At 43.3% G+C, this 23,978-nt stretch overlaps 2 protein-coding genes across 9 annotated transcripts in view; one reads left to right on the forward strand and one right to left on the reverse strand.

Annotated features, from left to right (window-relative positions):
- Positions 1-1,085: 1,085 nt before the first annotated feature.
- On the forward strand, positions 1,086-18,753 carry CCDC190 (coiled-coil domain containing 190). Of its 7 annotated transcripts, XM_053250160.1 has the most exons (6): positions 1,232-1,850; positions 2,946-3,042; positions 4,701-4,803; positions 7,596-7,909; positions 13,497-13,614; positions 14,443-18,753. In XM_053250160.1, the coding sequence occupies exons 4-6, from the start codon at positions 7,735-7,737 to the stop codon at positions 15,005-15,007; spliced, it is 858 nt and encodes a 285-aa protein (XP_053106135.1). In that variant the 5' UTR covers positions 1,232-1,850; positions 2,946-3,042; positions 4,701-4,803; positions 7,596-7,734; the 3' UTR covers positions 15,008-18,753. The 7 variants fall into 7 exon arrangements, with proteins under 7 accessions (XP_053106131.1, XP_053106135.1, XP_053106129.1 ...); XM_053250154.1 differs by having other exon boundaries at positions 4,701-7,909; XM_053250158.1 differs by lacking the exon at positions 4,701-4,803.
- A 512-nt stretch (positions 18,754-19,265) lies between these two features.
- Positions 19,266-23,978, reverse strand: part of HSD17B7 (hydroxysteroid 17-beta dehydrogenase 7) — a 28,688-nt gene continuing 23,975 nt past the window's right edge. For both annotated transcript variants that reach the window (XM_053248324.1, XM_053248325.1), the window contains 2 exons: positions 21,984-22,082; positions 19,266-21,121 (listed from right to left, as the gene is read on the reverse strand). In XM_053248324.1, coding sequence (XP_053104299.1) covers positions 21,011-21,121; positions 21,984-22,082 — 210 coding nt within the window. In that variant the 3' untranslated portion in view covers positions 19,266-21,010. The remainder of the gene's footprint in view (positions 21,122-21,983; positions 22,083-23,978) is intronic.

Raw genomic sequence — 23,978 nt, forward strand, 5'->3', positions numbered from 1 at the left:
AGTCAATAGATCAAAAAGTCCCTGTCCTGTACCATCCTAACTTGGCACAACTGAAAGTAGTCGCTCACAGATAACACCTTTAAGCACATACCGAATAATAATGCTAAACTGATTGATGGATGAATTATCTTGTGTTGAATCAACTTAAATAGAATAATAGTTTACTTGAGAAACTTCATGACTAATTCTTTCTTGTATCACATTCTTCATAATTTGGATTAACATGTTAATAGTTGTTTTACTCAGGTATGTAACAAGTCCACCATGGCCTTTATTTTGAGCCTTTCCTTGTTGTTCTAATCATTTGATTCTTTGCGTAGACTTGTTTTGTACTGCAGAAATGTGAGCTGCCATAATGGGGTCATATTTTGCCATCAACTGCACTGTAGCTAAAAAATTGCCATGATTCAGAACCTCATTATCCAAAGTGTAGGCCAATTCATTTCTGTGACCTCGAAAAGGAAGTGCTTGCTTGCCTAACATCTTAATGATGTCTATAATCCTCATGACAATGCTCCTCTGCTTCAACACTTCTTCTCTCTTTTTAATTAGTGAAGATGCAAAAAATAATAATTATCTAAGGTGCCATAATTAACCACACTGATAAATTGCTGAGCATTTCTTACATGTGTTGTTGATTCGTGTAAAGCCAAGCTCTGGCTAATACGCCTGTAGTCACTAAAGCCACGTACAAAGGGTGATGGATTACAAGTGTTGGGAGACTCAAAGGCCAAGCAGTATGAACAATATAAGTACCTATTTTCTTTGTTATATGTTAGCCATTTTCTTGGGACTGAGTCATAATAATTTTCCTCTCATACAAACGAGCATCAAATGGCAGATCATCAAGTGGCTGAAATGGATGTTCAGCAAAAAAACTGTTTCAGATTTGCTCGTGATGGATATTGGAAGTTTCCAGCAGTTGATCTTGCATTTTCTTGTGTAGGTTCATTTATAAGATGTGCTTTAGAAACCAAGTCATTTATGCCTGAAGGTATATCTGATTCCCTGTAACTAGTTGAAGCTATGTGTTCAGATGTTGCAACTACAGGGAGTAAAGATACTGGAACAATGAGGCCAGAAGAAGTACTGGGCCTGGGTTTGTGAGTATTTGTATCTACATTCAAAGTAGCTCTTTCCTGTTCTTGTAACTCACAAGTCATTGCATCATCACCATGAGTATTGTTTCTTGCTTCTTGATTATTTGTTGCGGAACTGTACATTGATGTGGATAGTGGTTGTAGTATTATAAAATCTGTAATAGACCTGCATCGCTTGGCTGATTCCTGCCTTTCTGCTTCTTGTCGCTCTTTGCGTTTCAGTGATCCAGATTTATGCTTTTTCTTTTCCATCCCATTCCATTTCTTTTTTTCTTTTTCCAAGTCAACTCAAGCCACTGAACAAAGCTCCCCAAGAACCCTGTTTCAGAGGAGGCACTTCCTGAAGGCCCATCTAGGGTGTTACAGATTTGGAAGGTGCAGGAGGAATTGAACAGGGATTATATGGAACCTGTGGGAGTGAATGATGAAGAGGTGGTGGGCTGGAGGGGCAGAAGTCACCCCTGTTAAGCCTGATCTGGTGCAAAAGAAGCAGTACTTGCCAGGCAGGACTTATAAGATCCAGGGATAAGAAGTAGGCCTCAGGCTTCTGAAGAGTAGACAGCACCTACAGAGCCCCAGCCCAGAGCAAAGGATCCCAGAGACATCAATACAGACAGTTTACTGCAAGGGGAGCATGCTGCAGAATTCCTTGCTGAACAAAAGCAGGATGAATCCTTGAAGGGATTGGGGCAGGAAGTAGCGAGGACCTCCGCGCAAGATGTCACCGTAGAGCAGCCGTGCCTGTACAAGGTAATGGAGCAGAGACTGTACCTGCTCGAGGGCCAGCTGCAGTGGCATCAGGCCCATGATGGCCAGCGGGGTGGCGGCAGTGGTGGCAGCAACTGCCGCAGGAGGCGGCAGAGGCGGGCGGGGGCCGCGGCAGGCATGCTGCCGGAGGTTCGCCAGCACCCGCTGCCCTCCGCCAGGCGCCCCCGGCTGGCTGGGCATAATATTCTTAAATATAAAGTATCCTCGAAAAATGATTTTATTAATTTTTTAAAATTAAAATAGTAAAACAACGTAAATTTTAGTTGCATACAGTAATAATATTGGAACATCTATTATATTTTCAAACTACTAAAAGGTCATTAACATTTTTAACATATTGTCTAATGTTTAAGGGAGGCCACTTTATCAGTGGCCTACAGGGCCCACTTGCCATCGGGCAAGCTGACACCCTGGCTAGTCTGCCACTGCTTGTGCAAGTCCCTTTGAAATTATTTCCCATAGTGTTGGAACGAAGGCAGGCCAGGAGGGAGGGAGGAAGATCTGTGAAGAGGAGAATTACTGATTCTTCGGCAACAGTTATATCCCCGCTGACAGACAGACCGACACACACACACACGAACAGGGTTAAATTTTAATCTGTTGTATAGGGAGAGGAACTTGACTTAACTGGACAGGTTATCACAACTTTGTTGATGACTTTATACTACTTTTAAAAAATCAAATCTGGGTAGGTTGTTTTTTTTTTTTTTGGTCCCCTCAAAGGCCCTTCATGATGGATCTGTCTCGCAAGTCTGTTTCCTATTTGTAGAAATCTTTGTTGTGGGACTGTTCCCCTGAGTCAAGTAGCGATCCTTCTTTAGCCTCTGCCTTCTAGGCAACAAGCCAAAACTATACAGTAGAGCAAGCAACAGCCACAATGGGATCAGCCACAAGCAGCACTGGGAACATATTGACTCCACCTGGCCTGCAGGCAGTCTGAGCTGTAGAAAGAGTTGGCTCTTGCTTGCATAATATCTGGAGCTCTCTGGATTTACTCCCATCATTTGGGGTTGACTGAAAATAGCAAAGCTGTGGCTCTTTTAACATAATCAGTCTTCATTTGTCTTTGGATCATAGACTGATGGGAGTTGTCTTAACCAACTTCAGATCCACTGTCCTGTGAGAAACAGCACTCTCCAGCACAAGAATCCTTCGCAACAAGAATCCTGCAACAGTAAGTGCTGCTTTTTCATCAGTATCTTTCTCTTGCACATTGCCCTTGTGCGGCACCTGAGCCCAGAAGTACCTAGTGTGACCAGATGCAAAGGAAGACTGTATCTCAATAATTGTGTCGTTTGACAGCTGCAGTTTGTCAGCGCAGGAGTTGAAGCTACAGCTAGTAAAAAAATCTCTGTTGAAAAGGACAAGAATCCTATCATCCCTTATATCTAATCCCCCGAGGGGTGTTCAGAGCTGCACCACAGCAACAATGTAAGATTCAGAGCAAAGATGCCATAAGGTTTTCCCTTAACAAATTGTAACCCCTCTTTTTTAACTCACAATCATGATGGTTGAATAATACATTTGACTTTCATTTTTGATACGTTAATGGATGGTTTGAGGATTCTGACTAGTGTGAGAATGATGAAAGAAGGAATATGGGGGAGTTAGCTCAATTTATTTTTTGACACTAGGTGTGTTATCTAACGTATCGACCACTATAATAGTTTTCCAACTATATTCTGGGGGGGAAAAGCCCCTCATCCTTTCTCATAAATTTAGTAGGGGTCTCCCAATGGGATTAATAATGGTGGACAAACTTCCCTGAAAGGCAGCTTGACCATTGATCCATTGCAAGGTGCAGTTCCAGGGGAGTTTAGGGTTCATTCAAGGGAAACTCTCTCATGACTTAGGGCAATGACAAAGCCCAGCAGGCCTGGCCAGTGCCCTGGATGAATTGTGAGTGCAGCCTAGAACTTGATGTGCAGTGGTTTTACAATGCACAGGGGTTTCTCAATGGACAAGTTGATATGGAAAAGTTTCTCTGAAGGCAGGAAATCTGAAAACCACTAAAATGCTTCTCTTGCCCCATGCCTTTGCCTTTGATTTCACAGTGGACAACTCTGTACCAACCAGCAGGTCTTTTTAAATATCTATTTTTATTTACCATTCTTTCCTGAACCAGGCCAAACTGCTATACTGAACCCCTTTACCTGCTCCATTGCTGCCATGCCACCCGTTTCTTCCCTACTCTGCCTCCAATACTTGCTGACACTCCCAGAATTCTTCCTCCTACACCATGTGAGGGGGTGCTTGCCCAATGTTGACTTCTATAGCCTTTAAAAAATCCTCTAGAGCAGTGGTTTGTACCCGTACACCCACAAAGATGCCCTGCCTCTTGGTCAGAGGGTATGTCTTAGCATTTGCTAATGGTTCCCTGTATAGCACCCTATTAAAGTCTATGAAGAACACCAGGATCCATGCTGCTCCTTAGAGACTGCACTGTAAATGACTCAGGGAAGTGAGCACTGCCATCAGGAGTATAGCAAGGTTTAAGTGAGGAGTGGGACAAAAAGTGAAAGTCACCCAGCCAGCGAGCCCCACTCTCTCAGGAGTCCAGGGATATTTGTCCCCCTTTGTTCCATTATAGCTTCACCCCTTAATAGGCAATGGCACAGCAGGATCAGCACTGTTTAGCTATGCATTCAAAAGGGGATAAAGAACACAAAGGTTTGCCTTTTAGTATTACACAAGAGTGTTAACATAGTGAGTTAACTGTGGGTTAGGTAACAGCCCTTCTCATAGCAACCTTATCCAGAGAACACAACAGAGACAGATCCCCTATGCAGAATTCAGTTATCTCAGGACTGCTCCCTTTCCCCCCTCTTTCAGAGCTTTGGTCAAAAGGTCGTTTCCGCCAGCATATTTGCACCCTCATCCTGTGTGTATTTACTCAGAAGCAAGCCCCACCAGGCTCAATGGGCTTTATTCCCAAGTAAGTGCACATGGGATTGCAGCCAAAGCTAGACTTACCATGAGTTAGTATTGAAGGTTATATCTATGGCTCAGAGGCAGTGTGTTTCTGAATACCAGTTGCAGGGGAGCAGTGACAGGAGAGTGGGGGTATGCCTTCATCTGCTTGTGGGCTTCCCAGAGGCAGATGTGCAGGGCCATACTCTGGTGATTTAGTAATAAAGAGTGACTCTCTCCTGCAAGCCTGTCTTTCCCCCAGCCAATGGTGATACCAGAGAGTCATGTTCCAGGGCCCAATATCAGCAAATCCCCAGGATGAGTCTGCTTGTTCTGGGCTAGCTGTTAAAGCTACCAAGGTCTAGATAAGCATTGCTGAAGTATTATTTGCCATGAACTGTCAGGTGCTGAACTGTCAGGCAGGTAGATTGTATCCTCGTTTCTTTTACGTCTGGGTTCCTGAGAGCTGACACAGTGTGAGCTGTGACCTACAAAGTCCCTGACACAAATCTAACTTCACCCATTAACGTACTAGATGGACATAGACAAACCAGTGATCTCTCAGTCTCAGGTTCCAACCTGCAATGTAGGGATCATATACTGACCTGGCTTTTTTAAAGGATTGTTGTTAAGATGAGTGAAGGGATTTGAACACTAAAAAGAAGTTCTGCAATAAAACATTTTTATAAAGATACAAGGGAGCAATTCTTACAATCAGTGGGAAGAGCTCTTCTAAGGTCTGTGGGGAGAGCGAGTATTTCACCCCCCACCCCGAGTGTGCCTGCCGCGGCTACAAGCTGCAAACACATGGTTAAGAAAAATGAGGTCAAGGGAGCGCTCATTGCCTTAGCCTCATTTAAGCAGGAGGTTTCACAGGCGGGTTTGCTGCTATGTAGCCACTGGGATCGGGCTCAATCCCAGTGGTTCACACAAGCATGAAAAACTGGGCTGGGCTCCCTTTGCCCGGTTTTGCATGCTCTTTTGACTAGCCTCAAGGAATAACAGTTTGCTTTATAGCTGCTTCCCTCATAAACACAAAGTAATCTTGTGCAGATTTAACTAAGAGTTTATTCAGAAACAAAAACACAAACATGCTACAGGATCCCCACTGGGACAAACTTCTTAACAACAAAACATAAAAGGTCACTAGATAGAATACAACACATCCCTCCCTTTATAACAACCAGAATTGAATTAATTTAAAATTCTGTGACAAATTTGTTAGGTGGTCTCCTCCTGTCACACACATTTCTAATTTTTGGGTTCTCTGGCACAGGAGCTGTTAGCGATTCCACCCCCCCCCCCACCCCCCGGTGCTGAGGATTGTCAGTCATTTCCGTCAGCCTCCCCGTGAGGTCAAAACTGGAGGGAAGATCAAATTCTTCTCTGGAGATCAGACTCCCCTCTTTTCTCATAGTATGCATACTGGAAAGTCTCGAACTGGTCCATTTCCTTCCATTACCCAATAGGACAGAATCTCCCCAGATTTCAATTATTTGTTATGGTCCAGAATATCAGGAACATTCCTTTCTCACTTTATAAGGCAGCACTTTTACTTGTGCAAAGTGCCCCACCTGCAATGTCCACTGTTTCACACCCTGAGGCTCTTCACACGAGCAGTGTGGAGAGCTGTATGGGGTTAGGTGTGGAGAGCGGGTCAAGCCTGCTCTCCCTGCACACTAGCACACACAGAGCCCTGGGTGGCTGGATCGGCCGCACACACAATTATCAGCTCTGTCATGGAGCTGGTAGGGCCTGCTGGGATTGGGGGCCACCTGGTCCCTGGAAGTCCCAGGATACCCCACTTGATGTGTGCGGGGCATCCTGGGGCGACCCCCGAGACTGGGAGGCTTGTTTTAGCCTCCCAGTGGGGGTCTCCTTGTGAGTCACCGCAGCATAGAGCTGTGTCGTGGCGACTCGCGATGGCCAAAATGGGGTTAGCGGAGCACTCACTCTGCTAACCTCATGGGGGGGGGGACTTAAGCGGGCTAACCACCGGGAGCTGTGTGGCTCCTAGCGGTTCCTACAACCGCAGGAAAGTGGGCTGGGCTCTTTTAGCCCGCTTTCCTGAGGTTGTGAGAATAGCCTCCCTGTTTCTGACCCAATACAATTTGTGTTTTTGTTGCTTCTCCCTTACCCAATCGTGTGTCTCTGCATCCTCAGAGTGAGATGGCATGGCAAACCCTATCAGTTGTTGCCATTGGGTAAGTTTGGTGGTTGCTTTGCGTTCTCTCAGCAATTCAAAAGGTGATTTTCCTAAAGTAGAATGAGGAGTGGTTCAATAAGCAAATAGAGTTTCACGGATTGCCTCTTTCCAGGGTTGTTGCATAGTATCCAGTTGTAAACTTTCCTTCACTAACCTCTTCATTCTTTCCACTAAGCCATTCCCTAGAGGATGGTATAAGGAACTTGGAAGTATTCGTTATGTAAGTATTGCTCAATTTAAAATGAGGTAAGCTGTGTCCCATTGTCAGTCACAAGTTCTTTATGAAGACCTTCCCTCACAAAACCTGCAGCCATTAACAGCAAAACTTAGAAGATTACTAGATAGAATACAACAGAGTGTTATGATGAAGGGGTGGTTTGAGCTTAGATATTACTCTTCTAGAGGAGAAAATAGCCATTGACAACCCCTATCAGGCTGCTCTTTGACAGACAAATGTTCTAAAGTTACCCCTGGAAAGTCTCATGCTGACTCAGTCGAAGCCTGGAGAAGCAGTGTTAATTTATCCATTTGAAGTTGCACAGCCTGGAGAAATGCTATTCCAGGGCACTGGCAAAGAGGATGGGATACTGATCTTGCCAAATCTTTTTCAGATTCCTCCAAGAGCGCTAGGCATCCTTCAAAACCTGACAAAAGAACTGGGAAAGAGCTGCCTGGTGTAGAACTTTCCAGGAGTTTACCTTTCTTTCTGGAACATCAAGGGAACACGCATTTACATAGCCAAAGACACACATGGCAGAGGGAGAGTCCTCAAGGCACTGGGAGGCAGAGAGACGGGATGTCAAGAGAGCAGAAGCCAGGCTCAACCGTGGACTGAGGAATCTGGAAGATGCCCGCCTCTCGTATTTGAACTCAATGACCAAGGAACAGAGGAGACTGCAGCAGGAACTCCTGAAGTTGCAGGAAAGTGGGTATCTGCCTGCCAAATGACAAAGATGGCAGTTAAAATTAATTTTGTTAGCAGAATTTGTGGATCTCCCTTGCTGGATCAGGTATCTGTGGCCACATAAATTTCCTAAAAGAAAATCTCTCTGGCTACAGATTTCCTGGTCCAGCAAGAGAGATCCACATATGGAAACAAGCTTCCATGTGCATCAATGCGGTTGCACATTGTTGTGCCCACAGGGGTAGTTTGGACTCAGAAGGTCCTGTCTCTCTGTGTGTATTATGCTTATGCCACTAAATGTCAATAATATGCCTATCACTTCAAAAACGTTCACTGAAAGTCTTGTCCAGTTGATCTCTGATAGAACAGGGTGGATTTGAAATATCTAATCCAAAAGCCTGGATATTTGATCAATATTCCAAGGATTGATTTGAGCTCTCTCTCTCTCTGAGCAGAGACAGACCTGCCCAATTCCAGTGCCACAAATTTAGATCTTTATTCCAAGGATCTATTCAATTCCAGTGAGTGTAGTCCAAAATCTTCAACTTTGAATCCATACATTGTTGACCTGAGACAAAGTCCCTTTCAGAGGCTGTGTCTTCAGCCACCTTGCACCCTGCATATGCTCTAGAGCACCTCAGAGCCAAAGGAACTGAACACTACCCCCTGGGAACTCTCTGGTCCTCTAGTGAGATATGGCAAATTCTTGGCAGAAACATGAAAGAGACACAGACACCAAACTGTCTTTTAAATTTTTACTTAACTAAGAGAAGCTTTTACAGAGAAATAACAGCTGGCAGGTGGTGTGCATGCGTGTTGCCTTAATGATTAGCAATAACTAATACATAAAAATTACTAAAAATATCTTAACTTTGTAAGAAGAGGAAGAAGGGAGAAGGTGTGGAGAGGTAGAGAGATTGGGATGAGAGGAGGGAATGGGACTGAGGTTTTCCAGGAAAAGTTCATATTATCAGCTTCCAACTAGGCTTGAGGCTGCACGAAATTGGCTTCAGGTGTTGGAAGGTCTCGGAACTTATTTTGAGCGCAGGCCCAGAAGAACGCAGGATCCATTTCCAGGTAAAAATCTCTACTCTGAACTCCGCTCTTCAGAAGAGCTCACAAACAGAGTCTCTGTGCTATGGATAAGGCCAGGCTTACAACTGTCTCCTTTTGGACCCACCCTCCGCGGTGCCCATCCAAAAGAGTAAGAAGTCTAGGCCAAAAACCCTACTCCTTGTTGGAAGTTAAAGGACTTTGCACTGTCTCTTTGTCTCAGACAGTGGAGGACAGACTAGTAAGTCAGAGGGCTAGAAGGTCAAGACATTGGTCATCACTTCTCCACTGCTCTGATGCTATCCCTTTGAAATGTAGATTGCTACTCTTAGGGATTCAACTTCCTCCTTCCTCTCTCTCTCCCCTACCTGGCCTCCTACCTTGCAACATGGCAAGCCTCTCTCCCTGCACCATGTGTGCAGAGAAGATGCAGAATCCATCTGCATCCAGCTAGATAGATAAATTAGAGATCCTAACTCCTCACTTTCCTATCTAGAATGGAGTTCCTTAATAAATGCCTTATATATTGATTTGAAACTATGAATTGGCTCCAAGTTACGTTACTCTCAGCACACACGCATGCCTAACTAAATTTCCGCTGTGTTGTGCCTCTGTGCACTCTGCTATAATGAGAAAGAGATTCTCTCACCACAGAGAATCTCCAACAGAAAAGAGTAAGAAGCCTAGGCCAAAAACCCTACTCCTATCTCTCCAAAAACCTCCGTCTCTCTTCTTTTGCCATTTCACTCATGCGGTCTTTAGTGAAAAACTGCTCCTACCCCTCCCTTCAGAAAAGCCTTTCACACAAAACTTATCAATGCAAAAAGCATCACTTCTGCCAGCTTCATACAGTCTCTATTGTCTCTTCCTGCAGCTAATAAATCATGAATTTTGCTATCTCTGAGTTTCTCTCTGAGTAACAAAAGTACAGCAATTCTTGCAGCTCCAAAGATGAGAGCTGGGGGTTGGAGGGGAGAAGGTGCTATTTAGGAAAACCAAAAGATGCAAAATAACCTTAATGATCCTTATTGACAGTTGTCTCTAATATCTCAGTATTATACAGGTGAAACTCGGAAAATTAGAATATCGTGCAAAAGTCCATTAATTTCAGTAATGCAAATTAAAAGGTGAAACTGATATATGAGACAGACGCATTACATGCAAAGCGAGAGAAGTCAAGCCTTAATTTGTTATAATTGTGATGATCATGGCGTACAGCTCATGAAAACCCCAAATCCACAATCCCAGAAAATTAGAATATTACATGGAACCAAGAAGACAAGGATTGAAGAATAGAACAATATCGGACCTCTGAAAAGTATAAGCATGCATATGTATTCAGTACTTGGTTTGGGCCCCTTTTGCAGCAATTACTGCCTCAATGCGGCGTGGCATGGATGCTATCAGCCTGTGGCACTGATGAGGTGTTATGGAAGACCAGGATGCTTCATTAGCTGCCTTCAACAATTCTGCATTGTTTGGTCTCATGTCTCTCATCCTTCTCTTGGCAATGCCCCATAGATTCTCTATGGGGTCAGGTCAGGCGAGTTTGCTGGCCAGTCAAGCACAGTACACTGTATACTTTTCGGAGGTCCGATATTGTTCTATTCTACAATTCTTGTCTTCTTGGTTCCATGTAATATTCTAATTTTCTGGGATTGTGGATTTGGGGTTTTCATGAGCTGTACGCCATGATCATCACAATTATAACAAATTAAGGCTTGACTTCTCTCGCTTTGCATGTAATGCGTCTGTCTCATATATCAGTTTCACCTTTTAATTTGCATTACTGAAATTAATGGACTTTTGCACGATATTCTAATTTTCCGAGTTTCACCTGTATAAACCTTGCCAGCTCAAGTTACAATATAGATATTGATATATTATTATTATTTCTTGTTTACACAGTCAGTCAGGTGTTATTGACTGGTTTGTTTTATCCAGACATTGAGTCCTTCCCAAGGACCTGGGATGTCAGAATTTTGTTATCAATATTGTTCTTGTTGTTATTATAGATATAGTCGCAGAATATAGGCTGTTCCCAGTAAAGTTGCTTTTTGTAATTGGCTGATGGTGATTTCTGTGGCCCCTATGGTGTTGAGGTGCTTATCATTCATTCATTCATTCATTCATTCAATTTCTATACCGCCCTCCCAAAAATGGCCAGGGCAGTTTACACAGATAAATAACAAACAAATAATATGCATTATGATTGCATTGTTTAGCATGATTATTGCAAAACTCAGACTCAAATGGCCTGTATCTTGATCAGATACAGTATCTTGATCAGAGTTTCAAAAGCTTCTTTATCAACATTTCTATGAGAACAGATAGACACATCATTCCTAGAGAAAGCCTCTCTGTCAGTGTTCCTTCAGCATAACCCCCGCTAACTTGGCAAAGAGGCACCTTTTTAACGTGGTGATTCTCTTTATTGAGCAGGGGGAGAGTAACTGGCCCTATCCACCCCCAGCACAGTACCTCCAGTGACTGTTGCTGGTGTCTATCTTATGTTTCTTTTTAGATTGTGAGCCCTTTGGGGACAGGGAGCCATCTTATTTGTTTATTATTTCTCTGTGTAAACTGCCCTGAGCCATTTTTGGAAGGGCGGTATAGAAATCGAATAAATAATAATAATAAGCACCCCATTCTCAGAGACCAAAGTTCAAAGTTCGGAGCTCCCTAAAAGAATCTTCTGATCTATGAACAGGCCTGGTATCCATCTTAGGTGAGGGTCTGACAAAGAGGTGGGTCTCACAGTTGGTGAGACCCACCATAATGGGGTGAGCAGGGTGAGCGGGCGTCGCCCACTCTCCCCACAGACGATCCCTGCTGAAGCCCTGGGCAGCCGGATCGGCTGCCCACTTGACTGCCGGCTTCATCACGGAGCCGGTGGGGGCTTGGGAGTTCAGTGGCCGCGCAGTCCCCAGAAGTTCCAGCATGCTCTACGCAAGCGCACGGAGCATGCTGGAGAGACCCAAACTCTCCTTTGCTGACACTTGGTATTATGGAAGTCTACCCAGCAGACATTTAAAAAATAAACACGAAAGTTTAAGTAAGCTGAATTATCGGCAATGGCTGCTCTGCACATCAAAGAAAAGCGGTGGGGTTTTCCCAAAAGCCTCTGGAAATACAGGATTTTTAAAAAGCTGGACATACTTTGGGCTAAGCCAGAATGCACAGCCTTGATTTGGGGAAAACAGAGTGCCCTGATCCCTGATAGCCCACAACTGCAACTGCTATTACTCAGGATTGCAAAACTTTTAGGTATGTCGATGAAGCAATGTATAATCTGAGAAATGTGTGCCAGGATCTCTTGCAAGATTGAAGAGAATGCTGGAGAGGGCCTCTTGAGCTGCATGGTGCAGCCAATTGCATGAATCACTCAGTGCAATGTGTTCGGTTGGTCTTGCAGTGGCATTCTTACCCGAAGCAAGGGGCTGAAATCTAGGGCCTCCACACCCCCTGGGCCCCCCCAAATCCTCTTTAGTCTGTCCTGGGTGGTGTGGTTGCTGCTGGCCCACACTGTGCCTGGCAGCCGAGTGTGCGAATGTGATTATGACCTGTGTCGGGTGCTTTAGAGACAGAGGGGAGAGTGGGGAAAGAAATACGTTAATATTTCTTATTGATATGTTAAGCTGCATGTTGAAATGTTTCTGCTAATACATCTTTGCATATGCTGTTTTATATTCTTACATTCTTGTGAGTTCAGTTGCTGTTTGTGCCCTCAAGAAACCCATGTTTTAAAAAATACTGTGTTTGTTCGTCCCTGGGTCCACCTCTTAGTCAATCAAACAGACTCAGTGGGAATCATTTAGAGGCTTTATTGCTACTGCAGTTTAGCAATAGGTAATCAATAGGCTTACACTCTCAAACCAATTACAGTTTGGTTATAGGTGCATCTTACATTTATACAAACAATCTGAATGATGCTGACACCCTAGACACAGTATATGTGACAATAAAATGGTGGTCTAAGTATCTAGTACGCATGCGAATGATTCATTGTTCATCTGGTGATTACTCCTTATTTGGTTAAATCCTGTTTTCTTAACTGTCAGCGAAAAACAGTGAGAACCTTGTGAGAACCAAGTTTCATAGATGCAATTTAGTGGAGAGAGATAATGACGTTGATCATGAGAGGCAGTGATGTCCCTGAGCTGGGCTGGGGTTACTTTAAGTTAAAATGAGGTATTCTGGGCAAACATGGAGTTTCTTTGGTTTTCTAAACACATCAGGGGGATAATGCTTAACCTGCAGAGGGTAGGGGCTCCAGCAAGAGGAGTGGTCCAAAGGCCTTTAGGTCCGGGCTCCAAAATTACCTAAGTGCACCTCTGTGGTCTTGTAGTTGGGTATGTACAGTATGCCAGTGAAAAAGAAGAAAAGAAGAACAAAAGGATTAGTTCCCAGTGATGTGCTCCTTCCAGAGAATTCCTGAGAACCAAACTAGATGGTTCTCAGGGGAAACATATGGATAACCTCCTGCTGGTTTGATTATTGTTGTTGTTAATTTTAATTCAGCAGCATCCCGATACTACTATGTTTCTCTTTACAGGCTGTTCCAAACAAAAGCTCTCAGTGGGTGCAAGACATATTAGCACAAAGCCACTTTTCCCTTTGCTGTCGCCACAGACAGGGCAGGATTACTTGAGCTCCTATGATGCAACACTGTGGTAAGGATGGGTGCCCCTTCATATTTGGGCTTTTGGAAATGATGCAGTTTCCTAGGAACTGGGAATGTAATTTGACTTAAATGTATACCTTCAGGAACTTTTTCACATGTGGCTTAATTGAGTGGGATATCCGAGGAGCGAATCCACTTCACCCCAGAATCGTGCCAGTTAAATTTGGGGGATTAATGGGGCCATTCTCATAGGGACGCAGTAGATGTGGCTCCTCTCCGAGTTCCCTGCAAATATTTTTTCTCTGTGCATTTGCACAGTTTGCTCTGGGTTATTCTCTGACCAACTGCTTCCTAGAAGAGGCAAAATGCCATGCCTCCCTTTTTTTTTTTTGAACAGTGGTGTGCTTTTGCAAATTTTATTTTATTTTTATTTTGACAGTCAGCATTCTGCAAGAATGACTGCTCGGACCAACAGTGCATGATTCTTGTTTCCCCCGCCCCGCAATTCTCTTAATTTTCTCCCTGTGACTCAGTTAGCCTTTGTGATATTGTTTTTTCTCCCGTTTGCAGAGTGATTTCCACTGTCAGAACATCAAAAAGCCCCAAGTTTTTAATTTCATTTTGGTTCATACCTTCTTTTAACTGGGAATTATATGTGGTCCATTCATAAAGCAAGGTGAGGTAGTTGCTCCTGGGGTTGATTATTGGGGGGCCAGCACAAGGAAAACATGCCCCCACTATTACCACTAGAGCTGTTCTTCCATGTGATGAAGGCGATTTCTGAATCTATAGCAGGCCACACTCTGGGGTATGAGAGAATTCAGCAAACAAGTTCTGATTTGGCAAGGGTTGCATAACTCTCCCCATTCTCCTCTAGGTCCAGGAAGAAACTATTGCCCAAAGCTGGGAGACCTTTAGGGGCAAGCTGCTTTCCATCACATCTACAGACACTCAACAGTGATGTCTCAGGATATGAAGGGGACAGAAAAGAGCACTTGCCATCTTTGAAGGCTAAAGACCAAAACAACATTGCTGACAGTAATGTGGCCACCCTTAAACACTCCATTGCCAAGCTGCTGAGCATCTCAGCAGAGTCTGCGGAGCAAGAGGAAACTGACAGTAAAGAAGATCAAGAGAAGGGGCCTTCAAAGGAAGAGGCTAGAGCTGCTGGAGCCAAAGGCACCATCCCCAAACTCCTAAATCTTCCAGGGAAGCAAAGACCCTCCATTGATCATGAGAGGTTGATCCTGGATGCAGAGGCCTATGGTGTGGATGGACGCCTCAGGACCATGTATACCAGGCCAGAGTTCCTCAAATCTTATGCTGAAGCTAGGAAAGCCCGCTACATCCGCCATAAAGACATTCCAGCCTGGGAAAAGGAACTCAGCCTCCAAGAAATATTTGGACACAAAAGGGCCGTGGAGCATTCCCCTCAGGAGTAGGCTGTGATGAAACCCAAGCCCTATGTGGAGGGACTTCTGGCCTAGTCAAGGGTTGTAAGATCTTGCAAAGGAAAACACAACACTCTTCTGTAGAACTGGCTGTGGCAACTAAGACCATCAGGCTGCAGGTCTGTATGACCTGCAGCCTGCCAACCCAGCCAGTTTGTCAGCTGTGCTTTGTGGCTTGCTAGATGTTTGGTGCCTTACCCCCTTTTGCAATTCAAGGCAGGCTGCAGAAACTAGTGGATCAATATAAATGGCTGGAGGTTTTTCATACCCAGCTTTTAGTTTGCATCTCCTCCGGAATGGAGGGTGTGCATTCACATATCGGCCAAATTTACCCCAAAGTCCCTGCGAGCTGTGGGGGAGCACTCACAATTCCGATTTTTCATTGTGCGTTGGAGTGTAGCCCGATATACATCTGGTAAAAAAATCCACTTTGGGCATTACATTTTTAGGGCAACTTTGAACTCGCAGTAAAGCCTTGCAGAAAACCTGTGGTAAACCCACAGTAAAGCAGGCTGTCTGGGAAAGCTCCTGGTGGTTGTGGAGGCCCGGTATACAGGCTAGAGCTAGAAGTAACCTTTTCCAGAGACTGTGGACAGTTTAATAACTTAATCACTTCCCCTGGTCCACAAGTAATTCTTTTCTATTCCACAACTGGGCTTGGATCAAACTGGGTTTTGCAGTTTTCCAGCACTAACCCTACTGAGCTGGGGGAAACCAGGTTTCTCCTTTTAGAAGTAAAGAGGACAGAACTAGACAGAGAGGAGTGTGCAGCTGCCACTCCACAGCTCTTCACTTTCTCTTCCTCATTACCTCGAATACAACGTGTGATATCATTGCAATGCTTGTGTCCCTGTCTCTGCCCTGGCAGCCTCGGACATGCAAGGCGGGTGGGGTGGAGATACACACACACACACAGCACAATCATGCCGTGTTACGCATTGCATTTGCTACAAGGGAGAGGCAGCAAAGAGACACAAGTGGCAGCAACCTTTATAATATGTAGGTCTCCCCAAAGCCTGATATGCAGGGCTGCTGTATGCACTTACTGGCTTGTAACTTCCCACAACATTGCTGGGGCCAAGAAAGTTTTATATACACGTTCCAGTAGTTTTAAATGGGTTTTTTAAATGTATCAAATGAAACCCCTGCAAACTGGACAAAGAGATACCTCTTAAAGTGGTGGCTCTCTTATATTTGGCAGAGGTAGCAAATGTCCCTGTTCATCCCAGCATCACATTTCTCCTGGTGGCTGTTTGCCGGTGTCTCTCTTTGTTTTCTTATACCTTTTGCTATGTAAACTGATCGGAGAACTTTTTGAAAGTTTTGAGAACTGTTGAAGAGTGCTATGTAAATATCATTCATAAAATAAAATAAAATAATTATAATATAGGGGCCACAGAAATCACCATCAGCCAACTACAAAAAACAACTTTACTAGGAACAGCCTATATTCTGCGACTATATCTATAATAACAACAACAATAAATAAAATAAAATCCAGCCATCCCAGGTCCTTGGGAAGCACTTGATGTCTGGATAAAACAGACCAGTCTGACTGTGTAAACAAGTAATAATATAATAACGAAGAAGGAGGAGGAGGAGGCGGCGGCGGCAGCAGCTACCTGGTCCCCTGTACATAGCAATATCCTGCTACTTAAATATAATGTAAAATATTTTGTAATGCCTTTTCACTTCACAGCATGTATTCCCCTTCTTCAGCATTAGTATTATCACCTGTATTTTAAAATATTTTAAAATGGTAAAATAGGCTTTATTCTCCACCCCTCCCTCCCTCTGCCATATTCATAGCTATACCTATTCACTAAAGCACAGGTAGGCAACCTTGGTTCGCCAGCTGTTGCTGAACTACAGCTCCCATCATGCTCAGCCACAATAAATTGTGGCTTGGAATGCTGGAAATTGTAGTTCAGCAGCACCTAGAAAGTCAAGGTTTACTACCTTTGCACTAAAGTAGTGGTTCCCAACCTGGGTTCCTCCAGATTTTGCTGAACTACAACTCCCAGCATCCTCAGTCACAAAAAGTTGTAGCTGGGGATGATGGGAGTTGTAGTTCAGCAACATCTGGAGGAGGAGCCCAGGTTGGGAATCACTGTACTAAATTAAGTATTACTTCTCTATGGGACTCATTTATTCAGTTCTAGGGACCACAATAGAAATGCTAGTTCATATTTTGGTTATATTTCATTAACATACTTCCCATTTCAGTTTAATTTAATTAGCACATCACTGTACCTTGTTTCTCACCAGCACCTGCCAGCTTTTGTTAATGTGTCCTGAATCTTATTTCTCTCCTTGAAATGAGTTATGAGGCTTACATTACTGTCCTCCTTAAGCCCAGCAAGGATCCTGATTTATGTACTAGCTATGAACCTATTACTTAGTTAAATATGGCTGCTAAGATACTGACAATTCTGCTGGCACGTAGGGTATAGACTATGCTCCCTACCATTATTCATCCAGTTCAGACAGGGTTTATATCTGGCCATCAAGAATCAGATAATATTAGATTGTTGATTGATATACTAGCCTTATCCTTGGAGAAGCAAGAGCAGGCTGCTATAATTTCTTTAGACGGTGGAGAAGGCATTTGACATGGTCAATCTGGGGTTCCTGAAGCATGTTTTGATCAAATTTGGATTTCCCGCAGGTTTTTTGACTTGGTTACTATGCGGTATATAGCCCCTTATGAGTCATTACCAATGGACTATTTCCCCCTACAATTAGGCTAGAACAGAGCGCACACACCAGGGATGTCTTCTACCTCTTCTTTTTTTCAATATGGTGTAGCCACTGGCTTGTGCTATTACATTCTGATAACATAAATAACATATTACACCAGGCAGGATTGAGCACAAGTTGATTCTATATGCAGATGATATTTTATGCTTTATTGTAAACCAGAGGTCTCAATTCCTAATCTTATTTCATTAGTTCAAAAGTTTGATAATTTAATAGGTTACTCTATCAATTGGGGTCAATTGGATTTGATGCCTTTAGATGCTACAGATTTTGCTGATGATTGTAAGGTTTGGTGTTTTAGGTGGTATCCAGATTCCCTTGTGTATTTAGGCATAGTAATCTCTAGGAAGCTTTCTCAATTAGTTAATTTAAATTTTTCCAAATTTTTGGTTCAAATGCAAAATGACTTCGATTGGTGGCCTACAATTTGTATTTGGGTCAAAAGAAATGTGATTAAGATGAATCTAACACTGAGGCTCATATATATTTCAAGAGATCTTCCAATCCTTGTACCTTCATAATATATAAAGTGAGTGTATAAATGAGTTAATGGCTTCTTATGGCAAGGGCACCCACCTAGATTCTCATGTTGTAAATGCCAAATACCCATTGAAGAAGGCGGGTTTAACTTTCCACATTTTCAAGCTTATCATTGGGCATTTATTCGATCTTCAGCCCTAGGGTGGAACAATGAGTCTCAGGTTTCAGCTATGCCTTGGGTACAGCTCGAAAGTTATCTGACCCCACGGAAATCTTGGCAAGTGCTAGGTTCATCAATTGTTTGTGGATCTGTGTCATTACTTGTGTTTAAAGCCACAAGGCATATATGGAGAATTTTGGGAAGTAGACACGGTTTTGATCCCTCTTTGCATGAAAAGCTCACACTATGGGAGAATCCCTCTTTAAAGATTGCTTGTATAACTTTTGGTGGGAGGGAAACTGGGCCTCCCACAATGTCATTAAATGAGATCAATCGATTTCTTCTGAACCTGTCTTCAATTTTTTGAAATCTCTAAATGCTAGCTGGCAGTTTATTCAGCTGAAACTTCTATTATTACAGCTTTCTGGTCTTTATGTGATTGCAGCTTCTGAAACTCCATCTCTACTATTAGATCTGGAACATCTATCAGATGTAACCTTGCTTTATCAGAAGCTTTAAGACATAGATAAGTTCAACATTTATTATATCTGAGATCACTGGAATAATAATAAGGCAATTACCTCAGAGACATTGTAGTAAGAAAAGAACTGAGTGAGAAGGTGCTTGCCTCAGCCCATGATACATGTACCATCACCCTAATTGAGGAGAGGAACAGGAGCACCTACCCCCCCTTGCTAGGGTTTTAAAAGGTTCCCATGATGTTTTCTGGGCAGGCAGAGAGAACAGGAACAGGAGAAAACGGCTGCCTCTATCTCTCTTCCCCGTCCTTGGGCAGCCATCCATCCATCTCCTTAACTCCTCCACAGAGCCCACGTGCTGAAGCAAAGACACATCTAACCTTCATTTTATTTGTTGTTGAGATAAGTGCCCTGCTCTGAGAAGCTCACAGACTACTGAAAACACAGAATAAATTACGATAAATACTGAAGAGAATTAAAAATATCACAGTTAATGGAGGTGGGGGGAGAAGACATTACAAAAATCAGGGCTTTTTGTGGTTAAAAAAAGCAGCAGCCTGTAAATTACAAAATTTAAATTCTAAGTTCACAATGTGATTCAAATACAATGCTTCTGCATCCGGTTTATGTCGTTTAGTCTGAGAGCCAGCATGGTGTAGTGGTTAGAGTGCTGGACAAGGACCGGGGAGACCTGAGTTCAAATCCCCATTCAGCCATGATACTGGCTGGGTGACTCTGGGCCAGTCACTTCTCTCTCAGCCTAACCTACTTCACAGGGTTGTTGTGAGGAGAAACTCAAGTATGTAGTACACCGCTCTGGGCTCCTTGGAGGAAGAGTGGGACATAAATGTAATAATAATAATAATAATAATAATAGTCTGTTTGTGTTATACAGGTTGTCATACCACTTGGGAAACTGAACTAAAAGGGTATAAAGATGTCTCCAAGATTAATTTTCCCCAACTAGACGGTTAAAATAAGGTACAGAGTACTTAATTTATCAGCTAATAGCTGCTGTCAAATGACTAAACAGAACATACACAGTACAGTATGTTAACTCCAAACTGCTGGTATAGTTGCTAAAAGTAAAATGCTTGTACCATATTCAGTCACTGGCCCCGCATCCCAGTGTGTGCTTTTGGCAGCCCCTTTGGAAGAATCTGTAGCACAAACAAAATTGTGTTCATTGGCTGTTTGGTGTAGAGGGGAGTGGGAAGGTTAAAGCCAGGCAACTGCCATCTCCTAAACACAACTAACAGGAGCCATCAGTGAGAGAGGCACCCTTGCATAATTCTCCTCTGATCCAGCTGTTGGAAACTGCAGGCACAACACCCACTGGGGCATGTGGTTCTTCATCCAGCTAAGGATACACGTTCAGAACCCTGCTTCCATTAGCAAATGTGCCTTTCATTGGATTAGGGCAACCATGTCTCAGAAACTAAACTTGAGACAGGTTGCTTTACTGCTTTACTGCCTACTGCAAATACCTCTGAAGGGGGACTATAATATTCAAGGAATGGACATTACTGGGGAGGTAGACTCTCAATAGGATAAATCCACATTAAAGGTGTGTGTTCAAGTGTAGATAAGTCTGCCTACAATTCTAGTATCCAGCCAGAACTCGAGGAAGGGGCCATAATTTCTCTCTTTTTGCAAAGGAAAAGGCAGCCAGCATTTCTGAATATGCATGCAATATAGTTGTCAACAGCTCCTGCAGCAGGTTTCTAAACAGAAAAGCCTGGACAGCATTTGAGGATGCTTGAACCTGATATCCTCTCCTTAGGATGGATATTTCCTGAGCTACAGTAAGAACCCAGTCTCAAGTGGGATGGATTGAAGCCCCCACAGATTTTTCCCATTTCATGTGGCTGCAATTTATTAGAAAGGCAATTTACACACAGAACAAGAAGCTCCAAACTTGGGGAGCAGAGACATTACATAATAAGGCTTTTTGGTCCCCTTCAGCACTCTGCCCCCTGAAAACATAATAATACATCTCCAGAGACATCTGCTTTGCAAAGGTAAACAAGAAAGGAAAATAAAAAATAAAAAAACCTGTTCCAAGTGGAAGACACTCATTGCCTCAAAAGGAGGCAGCTAGAGACATTACTATTTTTATGCTGTATTTTCTATGCTGTCATGTATCGTTTGCTTCTCTAACATTTGCTTCTCTAGTTCCAACAGCTTCATGTAAAACTTCTCAGCCAAGTCTTCACTGATATCCATCTGAAAGACACACATAAGCCATCAAAGATCAGGGAACGATTAACAGAACCAATCTAGCCTCAGCTCCCATATAGGAGGCCTGCCTCTACTACGGGGGGAGGGGAAAAATCCATTCTGATTACTCTTTACCATTTACCAGAAATGCAGACCATAGTTGTTGATCCTGAACCAACTACTGGTTGGTTGACTATTGTCAAGATGTGATAACTGGCAATGGTGGATAAGAGGGAGTAGGAGGCAACTTCTACTCTTAAGCAGCTAATTGGCACTAGCACTGTATTTCTGTACAAACTTCGGAGGTGAATTGGGGGAGAAATGGAAACCACTGTTCCCATTTGGATGTGGGCTTCTCCATCCAGCTTTCAAGTGCATCTGTTCCTGTAATGTATCAAGTTAAATCTTAAGGTGTGTTCATGAAGTTTTTCTCCCCCCACAAATAGAATCAACTCACGTTGGAATACTTAACATGAGAACAATTTCTATCAACAAGAACATGTTTGTCCATGGACAAACAGCAACATCTAGAGCACAACACTCTTAACTAAGGGGCAAGACAATTAAGAATGAAAAAAGTGGGGGTGATGGTGACGTGCAGTAATTTTTTAAAAGGTTAAAAAAATGTCAATTTTAGCTCTTCCAATGTTTGGCTCTAGGTGAACAGTATTCACTTCCATAAGACTTGCACAAAGGAAACTCCCAAACCCAACAGATTGTACCTTCTGAGTCCGGCTGTCAAAATTTGTCATCTACGACAGCCTTGTCTCGTTACAATAGGACTGTCTCTGATTCTATGGTGCAGGGCACACCAATGTATGAATGGAACAGTGGTTAATACATAATTCAGACAATGAGAGAGATTTACCTTGCGGGTTTCAACATAGTTCTTCCCAAAGAAGGTGGTACAGCTGTGATATTTCACTAGTGGGTCCAGCAACTCTGGCTTCTGCTTGAACAGCCAAATCTACAATGGAAGGCAAGAAGTGAACAGCTCTCCATCCAAGTGCCCATTAAGACAAACGCTTCCAGAGCAAAGGACCCTCTGTGGCTTAATGTGGGCCTAAAAAGATTCAAACTAGACATTTTTAGGGGCGGAAGGTATCAAAAGGAGGAGAGCCAACACAGAGGAAGTGAAGGACTATCCAGTAAAAGCTAAGAGCAGGGTCATTTAAAATGGGGAAGGGGGGTGGACAAAAAAAGAAAGGAGAAAGTGAGCAGGTACAGCCAAGTCTAATACCAGCACAACATTTTGCAGTAGTACAGACATACCACCATAAGCTTTCGAATTTGTATTGCTATCTCAGAAGCTGTATTCAGACATTATGTTGCACAAGTATACAGATACCGGTACACTTGTACATATTTTTGTGTGGATGACTGTACCTGTGTTCATTTTAAAAGAGAATCTGGGTACAGGCCCCTCAAATGCAAGATACAGATTGCTGTACCTATGTTCAACATAATGTGTGAATAACTGTACCTGTGTACACTGTATACTCATCATTCGAGTGTTGAACATAATGTCTGAATAGGGTTAAACAAGGTGGGAACAGTGCTCCATCTTTAAGAAGAAAGAGGTGCTGGAGTTTAAGTCTGCGTGGGAACCAAGTCTGCGTGGGAACCGAGTAATCAGTCTTGAAAGGAAAAGTTAAGGAGTGGGGCTAAGACAGGTTGCACTGTATACATACATGCTCAGGGGTATTTTTTGCGATGATGTAGTGCTACTTTAATTTATATAGAAATGTATTTTTATATATATATATATACACATACACACACACACACACACACACACACACACACACACACACACACACTTATATACCGCCCCAAACCAAAGTCTTGGGGCGGTTCACAATCATAAAACAACAATACAAATAAATAAAACATTAAAATCAATTAAAACTCCAAAAAGCTGCTTAAAATGAAAAAATTACAATATTTAAAATTACAAAAGCTAAAAGGCCTGGTTAAAAAAGATGAGTCCTCAAAGATCTTTTAAAAACCGCTAGAGATAGGGAGAGTCTTATGTCAGTGGGAAGCGCATTCCAAAGTCTCGGAGCGACAGCTGAGAAGGCCTGTCCCTGAGTTGCCACCAAATGACTTGAAGGTAGCCACAGACGGGCCTCCCCTGACGAACACAGTGGACGATGAGGATCGTGCAGAAGAACACATTCTCTTAAATATCGTGGGCCTAAGGTGTTTAGGGTTTTATAGGTTATAACCAGCACTTTGTATTTTGCCCGGAAACCTATTGGCAGCCAGTGTAACTCCTGTAATATAGGAGTAATATGGTCTCTTCGAGATGACCTGGAGACCAACCTGGCTGCCGTGTTCTGTACTAATTGTAGTTTGTGGACTACGTACAAAGGCAGCCCCACATAGAGCGCATTGCAGTAATTAAGTCTGGAGGTTACCAGCAGGTTACCAGGTTTATTAAATGTACTACTGTTCAGGGTCATGAATCTCAAGAAACAGACGCAGCTGGCGTATCAACTGTAGCTGATAAAAAGCACTTCTGGCCACTGCCTCAACCTGAGAAACCAGGGAGAGGCGTGAATTCAGAAGCACTCCCAAACTGCGTACCTGTTCCTTCTGAGGAAGTGTGACTCCATCTAGAACAGGCAGATCAATATCATTTCCCAAGTAACGACCCCGCACAACAAGTACTTCCGTCTTATCTGGATTCAGTCTCAGTTTGTTATCCCTCATCCAGCCTATTACCGCCTCTAGGCAGGCATTCAGTGAGGATATGCTTTCTCCTGATGAAGTTGACGTGGAGAAATAGATTTGGGTGTCATCAGCGTACTAATAGCACCCAGCACCAAATCCCCAGATGATCTCTTCCAGCGGTTTCATG

Source organism: Hemicordylus capensis, chromosome 4 (genome assembly GCF_027244095.1).
Source record: "Hemicordylus capensis ecotype Gifberg chromosome 4, rHemCap1.1.pri, whole genome shotgun sequence".
NCBI classification, from domain to species: Eukaryota; Metazoa; Chordata; class Lepidosauria; order Squamata; family Cordylidae; genus Hemicordylus; species Hemicordylus capensis.

What these genes read in the sequence shown, in the direction of transcription:
- CCDC190 (XM_053250156.1), top strand. Translation starts at nt 7,735, where the DNA reads ATGGCAGAGGGAGAGTCCTCAAGGCACTGGGAGGCAGAGAGACGGGAT. An exon ending in ACTCCTGAAGTTGCAGGAAA is followed by an intron (nt 7,910 to 13,496) that starts GTGGGTATCTGC and finishes TTCTCTTTACAG; the next exon opens with GCTGTTCCAAACAAAAGCTC. An exon ending in TCCTATGATGCAACACTGTG is followed by an intron (nt 13,615 to 14,442) that starts GTAAGGATGGGT and finishes ATTCTCCTCTAG; the next exon opens with GTCCAGGAAGAAACTATTGC.